This window comes from Chiroxiphia lanceolata, chromosome 22 (assembly GCF_009829145.1).
Source record: "Chiroxiphia lanceolata isolate bChiLan1 chromosome 22, bChiLan1.pri, whole genome shotgun sequence".
Lineage (NCBI taxonomy): Eukaryota > Metazoa > Chordata > Aves > Passeriformes > Pipridae > Chiroxiphia > Chiroxiphia lanceolata.
Window position 1 is genome coordinate 4,665,650 of NC_045658.1, and position 23,387 is coordinate 4,689,036.

Sequence of the window (23,387 nt, forward strand, 5' to 3'; positions counted from 1 at the left end):
AAAGTAAATATTTATGTAGCATTCTTAAGGATGTTTTGCTTCAGAGGAAAAACGTCCTTGGCAATTCAACCTGTGCTGTTCTTTTCCACAGTTATAATAAGAGCACTGTAAATGGTACCTTCAAAACAACTTTCATCTCAAATTGTCATCTAATATTTTGGCAGGCATTAGTCACCTGTGCTGGAAGGTGTAATTACCAGATGCATTTATGGATGGGGAGAAAAAAAAAAAACCAGAGCCAGGGAGAAGGTCCACTGATTTAGAACACTGTTAAATCCTTGCTTGCTTAATGCTTTAAACTTGCATTGTTCTCTCCCTCACCTGCTGAGCATCCGTGTCCATCCTGACAAATGTCACCACTGAGAGGGTTCTTCTCAGCCTGTTAATTAGTGTATGGTGTCATCTTAAGATCCAGGAATGGTTGATTGTGGTAGCCCTGGTGGGAAGTCAGGTTGAGGGTGGTATTTGCTGCTCTCTGTCCTGTTGTTTGATTCTGTCTGTGGAGGGTGTAAGAGGGTCTCCTGTGCACCCTGGGCTTTAACTCAGGGAGTGGATATGGATTCATTCCCTCCACCCACCTCAGGGAGCACAAAGAACATGCAGCAGAACCCAGAAACAATCCTGAGGTCCCCAGGGGGTAGTTTTTTTATGAACCTCTTGCCTTCTTTTTCCTTAAACAGTGTGTGTTACAGATGCTGGAGGTTGTTGTTGGGTCGGTTTTTACTTAGTGCACAGATACCCCAAAGTGTTCCCTGTGTCATCACAGCAAACAAGGACACAGTGAAGATAAATGTGCTGTGGAGTTGCAGTTCTCCAAATTCACAGGCACAGGAGGACAGAGGGTCTCTACTCAATGTTCTCCTGTGACAGCTTTTGGCTAATTAATGCCCTGGTGGTGGAGGGTCCCCATCCCTGGAAGTGTTTCAGGAAAGACTCGGTGCTCAAGGTGGTGATGGGTCCCAGGTTGGACTCGGTGATCCTGGAGGTCTTTTCCAACCTCAGTGATTCTGTGCTCAAGAGGAAGTTGCTTTTGGGAGTGACTCCAGTAATCAAGCACATTCCAAGGGTACAGGAGGCTGAACATGGATTTGTGCAAAGCCCCCCCGGCTGCTGGAGTGCATCGCTCCTCCAGAAACCTCAGCTGGGGATAATGCTGGCTTATCCTTTTCCAGAAGAGAAGTTCAATGACATATCCATTTTCCCAGGCAAGAAGTAAAATAAAGTACAGATTAAAGAGCAGAACATGAAAGACATCTGAACCTGTGACTTGTAATTACTGGTTATGTAGAAATGTTGCCTCTCAAATACGTTTAGCGTTGTAAGTATAGGAGGTAATTATAGGGCTTAAAAGCTGTTTCTGAAGAGGCTCTCAGCTATCTCATCTCATAGCAGTAGATGACTAAAGATGCTAATTGGGTCTCTGGATAGAGTAGTGTAATACTTATTTAGTGGCAGGGTTCATTTTGCTGAGCTATCTCGCTTTCAGGAAATGTCTTTGTTTCTCTTTAGAGTTTAAATGATTTACCGAGGATTTAATTTTAAACTTAGTATCACATGTGTGGGGGTTTTTTTACTGATTTAAAATGGGACACATATGGTAGCTACATTCTTGCCTTCTCTCTTATTAGTATGTTCTGTGAGTATGTTATAGCCTGGCAAGCAGAGTTGTAGCAGCATCTTTGTGACAAATGCAATCTCTGTCTCTGAGGATAAATTGTCCATCAGCGTTTGACTTCTGTACAACAGAGGGCTGTGTTTGCAGTACAAAATGGTTTCCTTTCAAGCCCTGATATTTCTACAGACATGCTTGGTCTGTGTGGTGGGCTGAGAAGTGGTGTTAACCTGCATAATTGTCAGGAAATGAGCTGCCCTTCTGGAGGAAGAAATGCTGAATAAAGGGAGTAGGTTGGGGCTTGATGACCCAGTTTCCCGATAAACTTCTGAAAACTTGGATCAAACAGTTTCACCACCTGTTGCCTGAGTATCTTCCATCTATGAGATCATAGTATTGCAGAGAATTTACAAGCTTCCTAACATTAGGAAGAACTGTCATGTCTGTCTGAACCCCGTTTTTACCCAGGCCAAGCTCCCTGACCTGCAGCCCTTCCCTTCCCCGGACGGTGACACGGTGACACAGCACGAAGAGCTCGTGTGGATGCCAGGAGTCAACGACTGTGACTTGCTGATGTACCTGAGGGCAGCCAGGTAATTCCAGCCACGATCCTGCAGTGCCTGGGTCGTGCTGGAGGGGGAATGTGGGATGCTGCGTCCGTGCAGTGGGATCCAATCCCTCCTTTATTCTCTTTCGGGATAATGTGGCTGCTGAAATGTTTCCTTTGAGACAAGAATGCTCAGATTTGCTGTTGGGCCAACAAGGCATCTTTGCATCAGCTGTGACTTTTGGCTTTCAAATGCAAAGCCAGCAGTGTGTGCTGGCATGATCCAGTGTGGGATGGGCATCGTGGAAGAAGGGAAGGAACTGCTCTGAGTGGAAGAGCTATGACAGCACAGGATTCCTTCAGAGACTGAGTGTTTGGAGCTCTAGTGTGCATTTCAGTTCCATACACATCTCTGGTTTGCCTGGTAGATTCATAGTAATTCAGAGTCTTAGTAAATTAGTTGTAGCTTGCAGGAATTCAGAGATTGGGGAATCTGCAATTCAGTTTAGTTTTTTTGACATAATAAAACTAAGATGACAGCAAAAAGTTTGCTGTCTCTGCTGAGACTCTGTTCTCATGTCTGGAGGTTGTATCTTCCTTAATGCTCATCAGGCTCTGGTACTACTGCAGTGCAGATTTTTAACTGATGAAACCCAATTAGATTGGATTTTAATTATGAAACAATTATTCTATGTGCTGAGGTGACTCAGCTTCCCATAACCACCAGCGTTCGGTGCCTCGTCCTCCTCGTTCCCACAGTATCACAAGGCCCCGAAATTCATGATTTAAGCTGTAAATACACTCTTTATGCCTCTCATGATGTGTGCATCAAAGAGCAGCTGAGGAATGTAAACTCTTTTGCCCTCAAACTCTGCAGGAGCATGGCAGCCTTTGCAGGGATGTGTGATGGAGGATCCACAGAGGACGGTTGTGTCGCTGCCTCCCGTGACGACACCACCCTGAACGCCCTCAACACAGTGAGTACAACTCCTGCAGGGAGGAACAGCCTTCCCAGTTATTTCTGGGCTCCTCAGTGCATAAAACAGGAGATAAAACAGATTTAGGGATCACAATATGAAGCTGATTGTAGCTCAACCTTCCTTTCAAACACCAGCCTGTTTTCTGAGCCGTGGAACTTCAGCAATGAACTTTTGAGTGGTGCCTTTAAGGGGATCCCAGGGAATGTTCTGTGTGGGAAGCTGCTCAGATCAGGTCCAGCAGCTGGAATTGTGACTTTCTCAGCTGGCCCCTGACCTGGCTGTTGGTCCTTCCATTCAGTCCAGCCAGTCTGGAATGTTAACTGAGGTTCAAATGCCTGCATTCTTAACAGGGAAAGTGTTCCCTGGGTAGCATTAGCTTATCAAAACCACTTGCTTTGGGGTTTTTTATTTTATTTCCACTTCTGTTTGATTTCATGTGTTTCAGAGGGTGCATCAGTTCTCATCCTGCAACAGGCAGGAGTAAAACAGTATTAAGAGCTCAAATGTTCCCTTGTAATACTTACTAAGTAAACAGTGCCAAAACTTTCATTCTTGTTCAAATACACACACTTGAATGTGTAATGAGCTGAAATCCAAGATCAAATTCTGCACCCAAATTAAATCCTTCCCTGTTGTTCTCGCTTTGACTTCTGCAAAGTCAGGTGTTATTTCTCAGTGCTTCCCAGAACTGAGGGGAGTGTAGAAATCCAAGTCCTTTGGTTCCTTTCCTAAAGGTTTTGTGTGATGCAGATTTTTATGCTGTTTGATCAGTGTTGCAGTTCAGTCTCTATTGCACATCCTCTTCAGGTTCTTACCTGTGTTCCATTTTATTTCCTGCCTTTCCTTGGGATGGATGCCACCTGATCCTGCTGGCTCACCACTCCAGAGCCTGCTGAGCTGTTCTTTAACATCCTTCTCAGAGGCTCAAATTCCTGTTAAGGTCAAAAATCATCAAAGAGCTTTTGGAATTGGAGTTTCTCTCCCCTTATCTATAATAAAAGACTAATGCAGAAAATTCATTTAACTTCTCTGCTTTGCCATCTACTTTAATTACCCCCTTTAATCACTCAGCAGCCCGAGGAGTCTGTAGTTGCACTTGTAGAGTTCTTGCTTCTGAATTAGATTAGTCCCAAAATATTTTGGTTGTGTTCTTCTAATTCTTTTCTCTTTGTATTGCACATCTATTTTAGAAAATACTTTCCTTGTCCACTTTGAATTTTTCTCCCAAAGGGTTTCCTTATAAATAGCAGTTCTGTCAGGGATATTTTAAGAAACTTTGACTTATTTCTGAGAACCTGCTTTTTTGAAAGACTGACTTAAAACAGTTAAATTTGTTGTCCTGACAAAATGGCACCTCTTTTTTTATCTCTCACTGTCTATTTGAAACAGATCAGATTTATCTGATAAATAATTTGTGAGACTCTTAACCTGCACTAAGTTGTGTTTTTGTTTAGAAATTATCATATGCAACCCAGAAGATGAATGTAAAAGAAACTGATAGGGTATGATTTCTTATTATGGAAATCCAATAAACTTCAGAGCAGCACTTCACATAAATCAGTCTTGACAAGCTCCTTTGCTGGTGTTTTATTTATGTAATAACAGGTGCTGCAAGCCCCTAGAATGATTTATTGTTAATTATACCAGATAGAAATGAAGATCATGGAAGGCACAGTGCAACATACAGACATATATATTTATATTTATATCTCAGCCTCATTGAAATGATTATTCACTTAACGTGCCAGGTAAACTCCAGCTCCCGTTCCTTTGTTTGGCTGTTGGGATTTGCTGCCACATTTGTCATTGTAACCCTTAGGAGGGAAATCAAGTTTTCATTTTGGAGTTTGTTGCCCTCCTGATGAGTTCTGGGGTCAGGCTGGGAGGGGGGAGGAGGACACAGCAGCTCCTGCAAGGCTTTAACCACAAGATGTGGTGAGAAATGAGCTCAGAGAGTTCTGTGTTGGAAAGGTGATGCCCCAGCTCTGCCAATCCGTGGGAAGATGTGCCATGGTGAATATTTAACCTCAGCCTGCTGCTGGTGGGTTGTGTGGGGTGAGAGCTGGGCTAAATCCTGGGGTAGCTCTTCCCCTCCCTCCCATCTCTGTGCCCGTGCCCTCAGGAGCTCTGCTTCAGCCTCAGATGTGGTTTAAGATCCTCTCTGTGTCAGAAACTCCTGACCTCAGTTATCCTTTTGACCTGTGCCTGCTGGTCAGAGGTTGGGCAGTTCTGTTCTCGCAGATCCCAGCTCAAGGAGGAGTTAATTCACTGCTTTGTGCCGGGTTTGGAAAAATTCCAGAGTGATATTTCATCCCCAGTGTTCTGCCTGACCTGTTGTTCTGATCCAGGAGTGAGGGTGAGAACCAGTTCTATGGAACAGCAACCCCTGGACCAGAATCTGGGCATGCCCATGTGCAGAGCAGGTGTTTGAGTAGAACCTCTGAGCTTTTGGGCATTTGATGCTGTGATATTTTTGCTGGGGAAATCAGAGCCAGCAACTCTAATTTATCCTCACATGGGGAAAAAACAGCACCACTGAAGCTCAGGTAGGACTACATGGAGGGAAGACAGAACAATCATATGCTAATATTGTGTAAATCTCTCTTTACTAATAGTGTTGTTCTGCCTTCTCATCACACTGTTACATGGGAACGTGTCATTATGAGTGACAAACATGACAGTGTAATATCAGTTTAAGGAAATGCAGTTCTAACTCAGATGTCACCCAGACAAATTACTCCCTGTTTTAACTTGCCCTTAGACCAGATTTTCTTGTTCATTAACTACAGACAAGGTTGAAAGCATAAAAAAAAATTATTTAAATATATGTTAGCATTTCTTATTATTACCAGTTTTCCTTTTGGATGAGTCTTAATTAACATTTACTCTCATGGTTCAAACGAGGTACTGGAGCACTTCAGGGGCCAGTGCTCTCTGCCTGGGCACGTTGGGAGATGAAGCCACCTCTAGTGCATGAGACAATTTGGCCACTTTGAATTTCCATTCATCCTTATCCTTGCTCTTAGGGGAAAAACTTCAGCACTTTATTTGCTAGATGAGTCAGAAAGCCTTTCTACAGAAACTGTTGAAACAGGCAGATAAAAAGGGCCAAAAACCTACTGCTGTGATTGCTTTTAAACTTTTTGGGGAGTAGGCAAAATATTTGTGTTTTCTGGAAGGTTTTTTTTTTAAGTGCTGTTGCAAGTTCTTGCCCTGAGTGTGTGTGGAGCACTGGCCATGCCTGCAGTGCCCCACAGCTGTTTTGCAGCTGGATTTTGGGCTGTTTGGCAGTACCAGAGTGTGCAGAGTGGCTGCATCACAAATACCAGGCTTTTCAACCTTTATCAGTAGCATCTCAGATCATTTGGAAGCCACTGGAGCTGTTTAGATGCTTAAAAATGTTAGAACTGGGGGGAAGAGATGAAAATTGAGGGTTTGGGGGTTTTTTTTTGGTTTGGTTTTATCTGATACCCAACAAGACAAGAGCACCAAATGCCCTGAAGGGCCCCTTTGTCTTGCTGGGTATCAGCCAGGGCTGATAAAAATTAAATGGAGCATATTCCATTTTCACAGTAGGGCAAGATGCCCACAGCTATGAGGAATATCCACATCCAACTGAGATTTGTCAGCTCTGCTTCTGAAGGAAGTGGCCTGAATCACATTTTGTGTTAAATCAGGTGTTGGGTTGGAATTATTCCACCCAAAGACGGGGCTGCTCCAGCCACAGGGCAGGAATCCTCATCCTGCTTTTCATTTTCCTCATCTTTTCCCTTCTCTCTCATCCTGGGATGTGATTTGTCTGTGACCAGTGGCCATTCCATGGAAGAACCAGCACTGGGACGTGGCAAACTCTGGAATTCCAGTGCTGCCCTAGAAATGCTGGATGTGACTGTATCCCCACAAAGATGTGACTGTATCCCCACAAAAGGGGTTCTGACTGAACAATCCTTTCTGGGGTTGTTCAGCCTGGAGAAGAGAAGGCTCCAGGGTGACCTAATTGTGGCCTTCCAGGGCCTGAAGGATCAACAAGAAAGATGGAGAGAGGCTCTTTACAGGGCCTGGAGTGCCAGGACAAGGGGGAATGGCTTCACACTGACAGAGAGTAGGGTTAGATGGGATATTTGGCAGAAATTCTTCCCTGTGAGGGTGGTGAGGCCCTGGCACAGGTTGCCCAGAGAAGCTGTGGCTGCCCCTGGATCCCTGGAAGTGTCCAAGGCCAGGTTGGATGGGGTTTGGAACAACCTGGGCTAGTGGAAGGTGTCCCTGCCCATGGCAGGGGATGGAAGAAGATGAACTTGAAGGTCCCTTCCAACCCAAACCAGTCTGGGATTCTGTCATATCCAACTAGTTCAATCATACTGTCCCACTAGACAGCAGCAATTTTTCCTTGGAGAAAAGGACCCTGGAATGTAACTGTTCTTAATGGACTGCAATTATTTAACACTGTGCCATGAATGCAGCCCAACTCAGATGGGCTTTTCAAGGCAGCTCCTAATGACTGTAATTGCCAAAGGATGCCTTGCTGGAGCAGGAGCTGCCAGATGCAATGGCACTCTGAGCTAAAAAGGTCACAGTAAAAGGGACATTTAAATTAAGTTATAAATTACAATTGAAGAACAATATTTTGATGAGCAAGCCCAGAGATGTCAGAGCTGCAAGATGTAATTCATGGGTTCATTACAGCCCAGAGGTGTCTGACAGCTGAGCTGTGCCAGAGGAGAATTTATTTGCAGCATCACAGACAGGAATGGCAGCTCTGCTCGGGAGCAGGGACTGGAAACCTTGTGGGAATGTGCAGCCTGGATGGTAACAGGCCTTTCCTGGGATCTGCTGTTGTTTAATGACTGCTGTAATATAAATGAGGGGTTTGGACATGTGCACGTTCAGAGTTGTTCTTTAATCCTGTGATGCAGGAGTTGCTGTATTTTCTGGTTTAAAGCACCTCTGTGTCTGTTCCTGTTGTTGCAGTTGTGGGCTGACATAAAATCACAGTGGTGCAAAGCAGAGATGGCAGAGTTAATGCTCAGAGTGGTGATTCTGCACCTGACAGGACAATAACCAAGTGTTTATAGAAATACCTTGAGAAGTTCAACCAGAAGTTAATGAACCCAGAGGCAGTCATCATTAGCTGTTATTTATATGTTTGAATCTTGCCAATAAAGTGCTTAGATACATTAAATGACTGTAAGTAATAAGCAGAGAATGAGCCAGATTGAAACACGTAAATTTAACTCCAGCACTCAGAGAAAATATTTTTCCTTCCTGCTGCATTATCCCACTCCTGGCATTTAAAAACCTTTTTTTTTTACTTGCTAAAAGTGACATTTTTCAGGAGACTCTAAACCTTTAGCAGGTCTGTTTTCACACTTGTGTCTTCTCTGTTAGGTGACTCTTCTTTCGTGCCTGTGCTGATGGGTTTGGTGTTTATTATATTATTAATGTAATTACTTGGTCAAAAGTCAATGCTTGTATTTTCTGTCGCTGATTTGGGACAGTCTTGGTGGCCTGTAAACTTTGACTTTTCTGTCAGGCCAGGCCATTCTTTCTGGGCTTGTCTGGTTGATTTTGTTTGCAGAGATGGAGCTGCTTGGGCAATAAGGGCTGCCAGGGGAAAAAAACCAAACACGTGTTGTCCTTGAGGCAAAATAAAGATGCCCTCCAAGTTCCAAAGAGGCTTTGGCATTCCTGGTGCCTGGGGAGGGAGCAGAGAGGGAAGGGAAACAGAAGCACCATTCTCTTCAACACTGTCACATTGCCTAAGTGAAAAATCTTCTGGGTAGTGCAATGCACAGGGAAACAAAAAAAAAAAACCAAACCATTTGCAAGGTGAGCTGGCAAAACAAACAGTGCTTTTTTTGCTTTAAGATGGATTTGTTCCCAGTGCCGGAGTGCAAACAAGGAGGAAAATTAATGTGTACCCAGTAGGAAAGGCAACATCTTATTTCCATGCCTGTAAGTGGGTATTGCAGATACCACAGGGGGCTTGAAACTTGGGTTTTTACTTGGTTTTGGGTTTGGTTTTTTTTTTAAGTCAGTGGTGGTGGTTGAGCACTGCAGGCTCAGCTCTCTGCTCTTACCTGAGCTTAGATCACTTTTGGAAGTTGAAGCCTTGTTTGCTGTGGTCACTCTGCCTGTAATTCCTGCCCCAAGTACCTGCAGCTCCCCTGGAGGTGCCATCTGAAAGCTGAACATGAATACAAATCCACTCTGGCTTACTTTTCTTTCTTGTCCCCATTATATTATTCAAGCAGTGCAGAAACACCCTGTTTGCTGGTGTTATTTTAGTTGTTGATAAGGGGGAAAAAAAGAGTGTTCAGGCCTCCAGTTAAGGAAGGTGAAAACACACTGTGTGTAAGGGCAGAGGTCTGTGCCCTGGAGTGACCTTTTATTTTTATAAGTACTTCACTTCCTTTAAAATTCCCTTAAGTATTCAAAACTAAGGAATGCCCCAGTAACTTGGTGGAGGTGGAAGAGCACCTTCAGCAGCTCGAGATTTGTTCCTGGTGAGAGCAGATCTGAGCCAGTTTGTGTGGATTTAACCCATCCTGTACTAATTTCTCCTGGAACTCAGCTGGCATCGTGTTCAGCCCCCTCACTGTGGCTTTTGAGTGGCTTCATTTTTGAGAAGTCTTTCCAAAGGTTCTGCTTTTGTAGCTCCCCTGGTGCTCTTCGTTTTGGACCCCAGTGTTCACTAATAATTGTTGATCCAGTTGTGTTCTGGGGACTCAGCTCTTCAGGTGTTCTGAAGGAGGCCCAAAACTGTATCGAACTGAGAGTTCACCAGCAAATGGAATAAATGAGCTGTTACTTTTAATACCTCTAACTTCACGTGCAAGGGCTTGTTTATTGAAGAAAACAATGTGATTTCTAACGTGTTTTATCCTCCAATTGGATTGGCTTTAGGGACTGGTTTTGCTGAAGAGTTAAGACAAGAGAAGCAATATAAGGGCCCTGGTTTGGTGTTCCCTGCTGTAAAGAAACCTTTGAGGGTCTTCTGTAGAATTCTGTGATGCTCATGAACAGCTCTGAGGGTTTGCTCTGCTCTGTCTGTGTTTGAAAAAAACAACCTCCTGTCTGTGCAGGGAAGTTGGGATGCAAATGGTGTAGGAAGATAATTCACTTTTTGTCATCCCAGCAATATTTCTTTTCTTTGAGAGCGTTTTCAGAAGACACAGAGCAATCTCTTTCCTAGTCCTTCAGTGCTTAAAATCCCACTTGGAAGGCAGGACAGTCCCTAAATCTGCAGTTTCCTATTGAGTGAAGAGACAGAGAGTCTCATGGGCTCCATTAATGTTTTTTTCCATGCAGTTGTTTTTCTACCCCACCCTGGTTTTTCATGTCTCCTGTCTACTTTTGATCCTGTAGATACTGAATTTGGAGGAGAAATTCAGGTGCACTGTAGGCTCTGACTCTGAAAGGGTGAGGTGAGCTTGGACATCCCTGGTTGCTCTCTGTAGGTGTTTGTTCCCTTCCACACTTGTTTTCCAACACCATGGTGATCTTTGCAGTGCAATAAAAATAAAGGGAATTTTCTGGATGGGTAAACTTGACACCCCATGACTTGCAGTCCCTCCTGTGTGTTACTTTTTCCAGTTGATTTTACTGATCTGAGCAAAACTCGCTGCGTAAAATACAAGTCCTTTTGAAAAACACTTTGTTGGAGCTCCTTCTAATTTTTCTTGGAATTGCTAATGTAAAAATAATATTTTTTTGTTAAAGTGAACCAAAAAACTTTCAGTGCTTTATGGGCTCCAACATTATCTGGGAGAGGCTTAGGAAGGAAAGGGAAAAAATACTTGGTTTAATGGCGTTTCTTTTATAATAAAATTACCCCAGTTACCCTTCAGCCTGTTTAAATCTCACTTCAGACATCCACAGGAAAAACAATTAGGCAGAGAACATCTCACATGGGGCTCCCTGTGGTGGCTTTTCTCCCAAATATCAGCTCCCTGCTAAATTCCATGGAATGATCTGTTTGTCTCCCTCCTTTTTTAGCTCCATGAAAGCAACTACGATGCTGGGAAGGCCCTGCAGCGCCTGGTGAAGAAACCTGTGCCAAAGCTGATTGAGAAGTGTTGGACTGAGGATGAAGTGGTAGGAAATGATTTATTCCCTCCAGCCTTTAAAGTTCATGTTGCTTCTCTTGCTTTCTTTTCTTTTTTTTCTTTTTTTTTAAATTTTTTTAAAATTTTTTCTTTTTTTTTTTTTTATTTTTGTGGGTTTTTTTGGTTTGGTTTTGAAGGTTTTTGTTTGTTTGGTTAGTTGGTTTTTTTGGGGTTTTGTTTTTTGTTTTTCCTCCCCTAAAAAGGTTATCTCTATGAGCAAATATTATGTGCTGCACTGGATAAATTTGGCACAGGTCTGAGTTAGTAGCGAGCCCTTGTTCAATGCATAGAACTTTATTAGAAAATACATAAAGATGGGTTTATAAATGGAAATATAGACATGGGGATATAAATGAAAATAGACACAGGGATATAAATTAAAATAGACACAGGGATATAAATGAAAATAGACACAGGGATATAAATCAAAATAGACTTGGGGATATAAATGAAAAATATGTACACGGGTACAGAAATGAAAAAATATAGACCTGGGGATATAAGTGAAAATATACAGACATGGGGATATAAGTGAAAAATATATAGACATGGGGATATAAATGAAAATATAGAGACATGGGGATATGAGTGAAAAAATATAGAGACATGGGGATATAAATGAAAATATAGAGACATGGGGATATAAGTGAAAAGATATAGACATGGGGATATAAGTGAAAAAATATATAGACATGGGGATATAAGTGAAAAAATAGAGAGACATGAATATATAAGTGAAAAAATAGAGAGACATGAATATATAAGTGAAAAAATAGACATGAATATATAAGTGAAAAAATACAGACTTGGGGATATAAATGAAAATATAGAGACATGAATATATAAGTGAAAAAATAAGGTGCAGTGCAAGATAGAATTACTCGTGGAAAAGTGATAGGAGGAAAGTTTGGTTGATTTTTTTTTTTTCTCTCTCTCCCTGAATGGATGAATTTTTAAGGTGGTTAACTGATAAAGTATGTGAAGGCGTGAACAAAAATAAAAGGGTTGTTTTCTTGTTCAGCTTCTAATAAAGTGAGATTGGTGTTATAAACCAGAGCTGGTTAACGGGGGGAACTCTGGTGGTCTCTTGGTGTTTTTAATAATTCAGGCACTGGCTGGGGAGAGTTCTCTGAGCTCTTGTTCCTCTGTGAGTCTTTCAGGGAGTTGCTGCAGTGAATTCGGGTGCTTTGCTCTCTCCTTGTGCAAACCTTCCTGCAGGAGCTCTGTCAGGGCTCAGCCAGGCCCCATAAACCCGTGTTTGCAGCTGATTCCACCATCCAACAAAGAACCTTTGTGGTCAGGAGGCTGCCTGGAGTCAGGGAGGGAAGGAGGGTCATGTGCTGACACTGGCAGGGGAAAGCCTGAGTCGCTCTTCCCTGATAAGTTTTACAGTTCTCTCGTCATAAAAGTGAGTTTTGTTGAGGGAACTGACTGTTGGAACAAACACTGGAGTGCTCTGCCCTGTGTTCAGGAAGTTTGTGTTCATACATTCATGGTTAAATTGTACAGGGCCAACACCTCTTTTTTTTTTTTTTTTTCTTTCTTGTGTAGATTTTTTTTTTTTCCCCCCTCTCCTTGTTTTTTTCCATCAGCTGCACTGGGAGTGCTGGAGCTGCTGCAGCTCAGGGGTTCTCGATGCTCAACCCCTGTTAGATGAGAGGGAGAACAGAGCCTTAGGAATGGAAAAAACAAAGTTTATTGCAAAGTGAAACATTACCCCAGAAGTGCAGACTGTGAGCACAGAGCAATGATCACTGACTCTATAAATCATTGTCAGGCCCAGCTCATTTTATCATATTTGTTCTTGTTCTGTTCCATCCAAGTTTCCAGAAACACTTGGCAGCCCTCCAGCCTCGGCAGAGCCAAAGATCAAACTGTGCTCTTATTTATAGCCAGCTAAGCTCCACCTGCACGGCTCCACAGCCTGTTTGTCCCTGCAGCTTGGAGAAAACTCCGGATTAAAGCAGCAGCTCTGCACTTGGGAGCATTTCTGGGACTTGCAAGGGAAGTTTCCTTATTGTTGGCTCTTTGAAATGGAGGAAAAACTCTTTCTGTGTGATCCACAGGCTGCTTAGGAATTCTGTATTGAAGTGTTCTTCAGAAAACACTGATCTATCAAACCTAAAATCTGACCAAAACAGTTAAATGTGGGTTTAACTGTTAAATTTGAGAACCATAACTATGTGTGGCCCCTCCATCTCCTGATGGCAAATGATGAGCAGTAGGAGGCCTCTAATCCAAGAGACACAATTCTGAGGGAAGTAGAAGACCCAGGTCCAGTCCATGTCCCTGTTTGTGCTGGACTTAGAATTAATCTTTTCTTGTAGCCCAGCAAATATCTACTTACTTAAGTTTTACAGCTTGGATAAAGAAGCAGATCCCACACCTGATACAGAGCTTTGGTCAGATAACCTGAACTGAGAAGGGCTTTGTGGCACGTGACCAACTCAAATAATCATCATCACAATAATGATGTAGGTCATAATAATGAAGATAATAGTGTAGCTTGTGGCTTTTGTTGTCTCAGTTTTTCCATTCCTGCCTTTCTAATCCCATCATATTCTCCCCCTGCCTTGTCTCTGAGCCCCCAAAAAAGGTCACACTTCCCATTTTGTTATTCTTAAGTTTAATTTTCTGCCAGATTTTTAAGATGAGTGTCAGAACTGTTGCAGGGAAGCTGTAAAGGTTGTGTGGCTGGGAAAGAAAGGAGTGTTGGGGCAACATCCAGGAATTGGGCAGGTGGTAAAAGCCACTGCAGTGGAGTGTAGTCACATTGATTCAGGGAAAGAACTGGCTTAGTACAAAACCAGTTCTGAAAACTCCACATTTCCCAGAGTCAGAAGTGCCCTGTGAGTTGGTTGGTCTGTGACTTGCACAAGGATTTTGGCCGAGTCACTTCTGCTGTGCTGGGTGATTCCTGTTGTTGATTTTGCTGTGCACATGGTAACACTTTGTCCAGCACAGGCTCTCTGTATTCTGTAGCATTTCTGATATAACACCGTGCATCACTCAAATTTATTGAAAATGTGGTTCTTTCTCAAATTTTTTTAACTTTTTCTGTGGCCTCTGCTGCCCAAAGACAAACCTTTCTCGTCAGTTAGAACAGCTCTGCTGCCCTGTCACCAAACTGTGATCTAAGAGCTGCTTGGCAATATCAGACCTGATTAAAATAAAGGATGGCAGTCCTGTTATTTTTAGTGCTGATGATGTGGTTGCAGAGGTTTAGATCAAATTAAACAGAGGATAAAATTGGCCAGTGATCGAATTACATGGAAGGCTTCATAAATATGAAGACAGAGGTTTGTTGTCTCCCTGGCTTCTCTAAACCTATGGCTATTTTTAAACCTTTTTTTTTTTTTTTTTTTAATCCCAGTATGTAAATTCAGAGGCACAGTGTGAAACCCAGTCTTGCACACTGCCTGCAAAAGTGGCCAAAGCAACTTCTTTCCAGATGGGTCTAAATGCAGCTCTGAGAGCAGCTGTTTCCTGTTTGTCAGGGCTCAGTTCTCCACCTGACAACATCAATTCCCAGCAGTGATTTGATGAGGAGGGATTGGTTTCTCTTGTCATGCTCTCATAGATTTACTCCTGTGGACAAGTTGGAGCAATTGTCATATATAAAACCTTCTTTAGGCACATTCTGAGCACTCACCAACACCGAGCAGCATCACCTGGTGGCATCTCCTCAGTGTAAGGCTGCAGTGCCAGGCAGGAAGCAGAGCAGCTTGGAGGAGGTGGGTTATTTGGGGAGAAGCCTCGGAGCAAGTCGTGTGGTTTTGATCCAGCTGGCACCTTTTCCAAGTTTCCTGCCACTGAATTCCATGTCTGGCACTGCTGGAGTGAGGTCAGGGTACCTGGGAAAAGGGGCACTGGATATCACTGGGATTTATTTTGAACACCCCGAGAGATCAAAATGCTCCACTCGAAGCAAGGGATGGCAGAGTCAGAGCACTGAGCTGGTGGCCACCTCAAAAGCTGTCTCTTTTCATCTTGTGGTGCCAGCAATCAGAAATCTTTTTTTTTAATTTTGGGGGCCAGCAATCAGAAATCCCTCCTAAGAATGGAATGGTGCTGGTCCCTTCTTCTTCTCCAGTTGGAAATTCTGTTCAAAATCAGTTCAAAACTGATCTGGAAATTGTGTTTTGGAACATGCAGACCTGGTGTTTATGGAGAATAAATACAGCAAACTTAACAGTGCCTGTGTTTACTCTGGTGCTTGCCCTGACTGCAGCATTTCTGGACCTTCTACAGCTTCCAGATTTGGAACCATGATCATTAACTTCTTTCAGTTCGGGTTAAACTCAACGTCCATATTTCCTGGCGTGGTTTCAGTGGAAATATCTCCCAAGACAAATTGTCCTTATGAAATTTCCACACATCTTTGGGGCGAAAATCTTCTCTGCAAAATTGCTTTTACACTTCCAGGGATGTTCAGTACAATTCTGACCCCTGCGCTTGCTCCAGGTCCAAAAATGAGCTTCCCTTTCAGATCAATAGCCTATCAAATGGCTGTAATTTATAAAGGATACCGTGGTCACCTTAAGTTTTGTTAATTTAAATGGTTTTTGTCCTCTGGCATTCCTGATGCATTGGAAGTGTGGAAGGAAAGCAGCTGGTTCTGACTGTTCCTCACCCACCAGCCCTGATTCCATCTCACCTCGTTGTCTCTTTGTCCAGAATGTGCTTTTTTTTTTTCCTCTCTCTTTCTATCAAAAGTACTAAAGAAATCAATAGGCCTTCCAGAAGAAAGAGAGAGAGAGAGAAATCAGAACCAAAAGAAGCTCTAGTTTATTAGGTTTTTAATTAAACATGATGAACACATTTTAAATAACACAAAGGCCTCGGGCTGAGCTGCATCTAATCGAAACAGATTAAGTCACCCGTCCACACTTGGGTAGTTATTAATTCTGTTTACTTATGCATGCTTGCTGCAGGCAGAGCTTGTGCTGCTCTGCTGCAGCTTATTGCACAGGGATGCTTTTCCTGCATGGAATTGTGCTCCTGATTACCAGGCAGATGTTGATTATGAAGAGCTGATGGAACCGCCTCTGAAACTCAGGGCTGAGCCTCCCAAAGTTCAGGAAATCTGGATAAAACAACACTTCATTTCTTGGGCAGTTCTTCCTTTTCCCTCTGCACTTTGTTCCATCTCTTCAGAGATGTTCAATTCTCCGAGGGAAATTGCCAAGTTTTCCTTAGGAGGGTTTTTTTTTAACTTGTGCATCTCTGTGCAGAGCTGTCACTGACACCCTGTGACATCCCTGAGCACCAGCTTTTATCATGAAATATTCTGCCTTTTAAATATTTTACATGGCTCTTGATGTCGAGTAGTTGAGGTAAACAACCCTGATTCAAACAACCTCTTAAATTTATGTGCAGGGGTAGTTAATCCTTGCTGGTGCTAAACCTTAATTGGCCGTGTACATCAATTTACAAGTTCATAAATTTTAAAATATCCACACCTGGCTTCAGCTTTAAACTCATTTATCATAAAATACAAATGGAGATCCTTCTTCCAAAAAGGACAAGATAGGGGAAAACTCTTTTCCTGATGTGTTTGCAAGGGTTTGTAATCCAGCATAGCAGGTCAAGAAATTACTTATGCAAAGCCCACGTACTTATTTGCTTGGAATCATCTTCAAATGTCTCTCACCTGCCCTTTTTGGAGCATCTGCTCATGAAAACATTGTTTTCATGGCTTCCTCCTTTGAAGCCAAGCTCTTCAGATGTGCTGGAAGACAAAGCTGCTTACTGGGGCAAAAATGCCATGAATTTTATTGACTGTTTCTGTGGCAGCTCTAGGAAATGGAATTCATGGCCAGGTTGAAACAGAACCTCTGGAATAGTCAAGTGTGTGGGGGGGAAAAATCATCAAGGGAGATTGGAAAAGCTGAGTGGCACTGCAGGGCTGCATCTGACTCAGGCAGTGGGCTCAGAAGGTTAAAATATCACTTACTACTCAGTTTTAATGTTTTATGCACAGAAAATAAAACATTACAGCTTTACAGTGGAGGGACAGTTCCACTAAATTAACATTTTCTGGAACTTGGAAATCCAGCCATTTGCAAGTGTGTTAATCAGTAGCAGTTGGAATTTACTGAGCACTGAGATAAAAAAACCCACCAAATTTAAACTGCCATGGCCCAGTTGGGCCTGTACTTTAAGGAGAATAAATAAGATTTTAGTGCAAGCAAGTGTGGGAAGGTCTTGTCTGTAGCTTATTGTAAGAAGTGGGAAAGAACTTTTTACCTCCCAGTAAAAAGTAACCGATGAGGGATGAAATTATTCTGCTTGGGGGGGAAAAAAAAAAGTTGTTATTTAAAGGTTGCATAAAATTACAGTTCCTTAGCAGTTGGCAGGGTTACAAAATGATAAGCTGTGGCCCAGCTGGAAAACACAAGGTGTATTATAGCCTGAAAAGGTGAACTATGTTTCAACACAGGTTTCTAGATGAAAGATAACCATCTTTTTGCCTGTGATTAACTTGCATCAGTGTTTGAGCCGAGCCCTTGTTTGGAGGGATCAATATTGCACATGCAGCCCCGAGTTTATTGTCGAGTCCTTTCGGAAATAAGGCAGTGAATTAAAAATCAATTATACGTGCAGAAAAGTTTGTGTAGGGCAATCAATTCTGTCCTTTTAGTTTGCCAAAAGATTCCATTGTTTAACCAGCTGTGAAAAGGAATGAATTTTAAAAGCCTCCAGCAAATGAGGGAGCCCAAATGGGGGGGAGGGAGAGATTTAAAACAAAATTATTTCAGCATTTCATGTTCAGCAGAGGCTCTTCAGGGATAAACCTATAAATCCTGTCAGTGACCTTGGCTTCAAAATGGGTGATTTCACTGCTTTCCCTAATCTTGATCTTCCCCCAGCTGCCAGAGAAGTTGGTGTTTTCTTAACAATATCTTTTTTTTTTCTTAATTAATTATTATTTTGTTTTGTTCAGCTGCCATATGCTTCTTGATTCGTGGTCTCTCTGCCTTCACGTGGAATATTTTTTATCTATTAAGCAACTTACCATAGGTTGCTGATCCCCCCCCTCCCCAAAAAAAATAACACAGCAAATATTTCCCCTGGCCAGTTGCCGGGGCTCAAAGAGCTATTTCTGTGCGGGGACAGAAGCGAAACTCTCCACTCCAGCATAAACTGAATAATCCAGAGGTGCCTCCAGAAGCTGCTGGTTTGGTTTCTGGAGGAAAAAAAAAAAAAAGGTCTTGTAATCCAGCAGTTTCCCTGTTGCCAAGGGGAAGGAATCTGCTGCCTGGAAGATTAATCAACGAGCCGGCGCTTGATTGTCGAAAGCGTGTTTTTCATCTCGTTTTCAAGGGCATCTTAAAAACGGAGCTCCTGTCCCCTGCCTGAGCTCTCCATCATCTCTCCTGGAGGGAGGACGAGGTGCTGGGGGGACCCCAGTGCTGGCATTTGTCACCCCACAGGGCAGGGGGGTGGTTTTGTAAAGGAGGGGGGGCCAAAAAAGCCGTGCCTGGCAGTTCCTTAGCAACGGGGCTGGAGTCGGGTCCAGGGGATGTCTCCCCACTGCCGGTGGAGAAGCAGGGCAGGGTTGCAGCTCAAACAAAGCCTGGGCCTTGGGAAGAAAACAGCCCAGCTGGTCCCTCTCCCTGCTCCCATCAGGTGATGTTCTGGTCACTGGCACAGCTCCTGCCTCCAACACTCTGACCTTTTATTCAGATTTTATCTGCCCGGAGATCCGGAATCTGGTTTAAATATAACAGCGTGTTATATCCTGTTCCTCTCCGAAAGGAAACTGAGTCATGGCCTTAGAAAGAGCAGCTGGAGAGTGGAGGGATCCTCAGAATTCTGGATTTTCTGGGCTCAGTGCTTTTGCCACAGCAGGAAAACCAGGGGAGGGGTTGTAACTCATCTCTGGTGGTTGTGGTCAATCTTTCCCACCCCGTGTTTTTATTTTGGGGGTAGGAGGTTGTTACATCTTGATATAATTGTAAAACCGACCTGTTTACTCTCCCTTTCTTTGTACAAAACGTAATTTCCAGATTCTGAATTGAATATTTTAAGATAATCTGTGTTTATTCACAGCATAAGTGACTTTTAAAAGGCTGATAGTGTTAATAAGATACCATTGCACCGTTTGCTTCCCGTTCTGAATGCAAATATAAGGAATTACCTGGGGTAGATTTCTGTCTCGTGCTCCTTGGGGTGCATCACCCCAGCCTGCAGGACTGCATGAGCTTCTCTATGCTTTTGAAAGGGATTTTATAATTTAAATATGAGAAATGGTGGTCAGCTGTCTGTTTTCAGGTATTCTTTTGTTGTTGTTGTTTTGGAAATGCTATCAATAGAGTGATTTAAACTTAGATTCACCTTTTCTACTAGTTAAGGAAGGGTGACTGGTTTCTTGGCTTTTACTGATGGCAACAGTTCTTGGGTTGATTTAAAGTTATTTCAATCCTGTCACTTCAGCAGTTTGGTTGGGTTTATCTGCCTTGCAGGCGGTAAGAAATTCAAATTATCTCCAGGATCCTTCCCTCCTCAATACCTAAAAGTGCAATTAGAATATAGTAGCAAAATAATGGTGAAGTGCTTTGATATTTTTTTCCTGTTAAGTGTATGATAGAAATCTCCAGCTTCTTTCCAGGTAATTTTGGCTTAGTCTAAGGTGATATAGGTAAAAACATTTCCTTTTGTAACACTTATGTTGGAATTACACTTCATTAAATACACAGAGCCCAGGAGTAGATTCCTTGATATGGCAAGTGGTTGTTTTATTTCCAAAGAGTTGTTTGCTGTCTGGATGGCAATTTGCTGTTCCTAACAAGATCGCTTTGAAAACACAAAAAACCCCCTAAAAACAAAGCAAGTGCAGACAGATGACAAGCATTGTCTGCAACTTGACAAGATGATATTTCGTATTTAAATTTTTTTTTCCCTGCTAGTTTGGGTCTGTGCCTTAGCCTGGATTTGATTCTGTCTGAACACAGAGCCTGTCAGCCCAGAGAACCCAAACTTTTTGACTTGGTCACGAGATTCCCCGTGGTTCTGCCCCCACAGCTTATCTGAGAATTACCAATATGGCCCAGTGGCCACTGCAGCAGCAAATGACAAAATGCTCTTTAAATTGGTGTGGTGACATAATTCCTATTGAAGAAGGGTTGATTACTGTCAGTGTGGATGCTCTGTGTGCTTTAGTGCTCAGGGCTTATCTCTCTTGCACAACGAGAATGCCAAAACACCCCTCATTTGCAAGCGCCGTTTGCATGATGAATTTTGTTTTTCTAATCTTCCCTATCAACAGCACCGATTTATTATTATTTTTTTTAATCCTTCAGATGACATAAAAATGCATTTTAATGAAGCAAATTATCAGGCTTTGTCTCCTCTGTGTATAAGCGGGGCGGCCACATTCAATTAGGCTGAAAAATGATCATTTGTTCTATTACAGGCTGTAACAGGGCGAGTGGAAAACCATGATCCATCACCAGTTGCTCAGCTTCATGTTACTTAAATCACTTGCCATCCTGTCAGGGGCTCAGAATCCTCGATGGGAGCCATTATTTAATTTAAGTTTGTGGAGGTGTCACTTGTTTGATAATAGGCTGGTTCTGTAGTAGATGCACAGTGACTAAATATTCATCATTTCCTGCATCCATCCAAGAGCCCTAATTAGTTGTGAGGGTGGCAGTGCCAGTGGAGCTAATGATTATAGTGCCATGGGAAGGGTTTGACAGCAGATAAGGATTTGATCCAAAGGGAGACTGTAACCTGTAGCAGGAGAAGGTTCTTCCCCCAGAGGGTGGTCGGGCACTGAACAGTGGTCACGGCCCCAAGGCTGCCAGAGCTCCAGGAGGGTTTGGACAACACTCTCAGGGCCATGGTGGGATTGCTGGGAGGAGCTGGACTTGATGGTCCTTGTGGGTCCCCTCCAACTCAGCATATTCCATGATTCCATGAGTTCTGCTAGAGCTGCAAAGGCCTCGTTTCTGAGCCTGGCTCCCCGTTGCTCCCAGAGCCAGCGTGAGGGGTTTGGTGTATCTGGAAGGAAACTTAGATTTGAGCGAGGAAATGCCACCTTTTCCCAGTCACTGACCATGGAACAGTCACTGAGTGGCTTCACTTTTAACCCTTTAAGAGCAGGGTGTGGTTGGCAGAGCTGAGCCCTGGCACAGCAGCCCCTGCAAACCCCGTCTGTGCTTCCCTCTGCACGGGGGAGGTTCTCTCTTCCCCTCCTTGGTTAAGTGAGTGTCAGATGTGTTGATCAGTGCTCATGAGGGTGCACTTTTAAAAGCTGCTGCTCGGTGCTCCTTGCCCAGTGTTGTTTGTACTTTCATGTGCCTTGTGGTTTTGAATATATTGTGTTAAAGACTCAGTGCAGGAGCTTCTGGCTTTGTGGTTTTGCTTCAGCTTTTACTGACTGGCCTCTTGATATCTCACTTGTTCCCCTTGTGCTTGTTCCACCGTGGAGGTTTTTTTTCTATTCTTTTGTTCCTTTCCTCCTCCCCCCTTCCCTTTCACAGCATCCCTCAGATTTATATGGCTTTTAGGCTACGTGGGGAGATGGATCATTCAGGCCTTATGCATTTAGAGGAGCTGATAAATAACGTGGCAGTGTATTCCCCTCCACTGCACTGGAATAACTTCCAATGCTCAAATCAAACATCCCATTTGCTACAAACTGGGGAAGGCAATGAGGGCACCTCTGGTTTATTAGGGTGCATATTTCATTTCTCTCTTAGGGAAGGTATTCTTCACTTCTGTGTGTCTGGGGAGGCAGTTCCATAGTCTCAGCACCACTTCCCCCTTGCCTCCCTCCCCCCAAATATCCACCTTCCCAGTTTCCCTTCCAGTGTTCACCTTTGTTGCAGCTGCATTTCTGGTCCTTCATTTTTAAATCTTTACTATTTCCTCTCTTATTCGTGGCCACTTTTTCACATTTGGCACCATTCCCCCCTCACTGGGGATGTGTCCCCCAGCCTGGACTTTAATTTTGTCATCACCAGTATTATTTCTCTCCAGATTTGCACACTCAGGGGTCTCTTCACTGCCACTGCAGCCAGTGGCAGACATATCCTGAGAGGAATTCAGGGAGTTTCCAGAGGTTGCCTTATGTCATTCTTGTAAGGGTCAAAAACCTGGAATTTGTATCCAAGTGCCTGAATTCCAGCCTGGGCATCATTGCTGTCACAGCCCTGCTGTTCAGTGATTTAGCTGGGAAGCCACCTGCAGAAATACCTGCCTCTCTACATGGATAATTTCCTTGGGGATTCTTGCCACCATTTTGTCTCATTATTCCTGGATTTGTTCATTGCTCTAAAGTCTGGGGGCTCTTGAAGTGCTTTTATTTGTTTCCCGCTGCTGTTTGCATAAAGTCCCTGTTTGAAGGCAGAAAATCATCTCCACAATAATTGATAGTAATGGTTGAAATCCCAAGGGAACAATATTCCTGCAATATGGAAATTCCATGAGAAATACTGTGCTCGAGCCCTGAAAGGCTCACACAGGATATTTGAGGTGGTTTGAGTGGTGTTTTTCTGTGCTTGGTGCTTCAAATTGACTGAAAGGACTAAAAATGTCACAGCAAGAGAGAACAACTCCAGACTTGCCTAACAGTCCATGTGTATTCCCCTCACTCTGCATGACCTGTGTCACAAAAAGAGAATTTCCTGGTGAAAAAAATGGAGAAAATGGAAATGTTCTGATGTTTTGTGTTAACTCTCCCATTAGTTACGAGGCTCTGGGCTGCTGGGGCTGCTGTGTGTCTGTGCTCACCCACCCGTGGCATTGCCTGCAATGGGCATTTTAGCATTGATGATTTAATGGAGATTTAATGGAGATCCTCTGGGTGTTACTGGGCAGGGTGGTGTTCCCTTCACTGCTGTACATGGAGTAAAAATGCTGCTTTTAAGAACAACAGCACGAGGAGAAGGAAATTCAGGGGGAGGCTGATCAATCTGACATTTTCCTCTGGGCTTTTTTCTGCCCAGTGAAGGTGAGGAAACATAAGGAACATTCCAGTGTTGGTGTAATTCAAGGAAATATTGATAACTTTAAGAATACACTGGCATTGCAGTCCTTGGTACAGGTATTTGAGATTCAGAGGATGTGAGGGAAAGAAAGGTTAATATTCCCAAGTGATGCCTGAGAGCTGTTCCTCAGGAGGAGAGGGGGTC

General features: G+C 43.3%; 1 protein-coding gene across 8 annotated transcripts in view; it reads left to right on the forward strand.

Annotated features, from left to right (window-relative positions):
* The window catches only part of RERE (arginine-glutamic acid dipeptide repeats), a 206,126-nt gene that overhangs the window by 127,427 nt on the left and 55,312 nt on the right, over positions 1 to 23,387 (forward strand). For all 8 annotated transcript variants that reach the window (XM_032709297.1, XM_032709302.1, XM_032709296.1 and 5 more), the window contains 3 exons: positions 2,081 to 2,205; positions 3,037 to 3,136; positions 11,135 to 11,233. In XM_032709297.1, the coding sequence (XP_032565188.1) occupies positions 2,081 to 2,205; positions 3,037 to 3,136; positions 11,135 to 11,233 (324 nt within the window). The remainder of the gene's footprint in view (positions 1 to 2,080; positions 2,206 to 3,036; positions 3,137 to 11,134; positions 11,234 to 23,387) is intronic.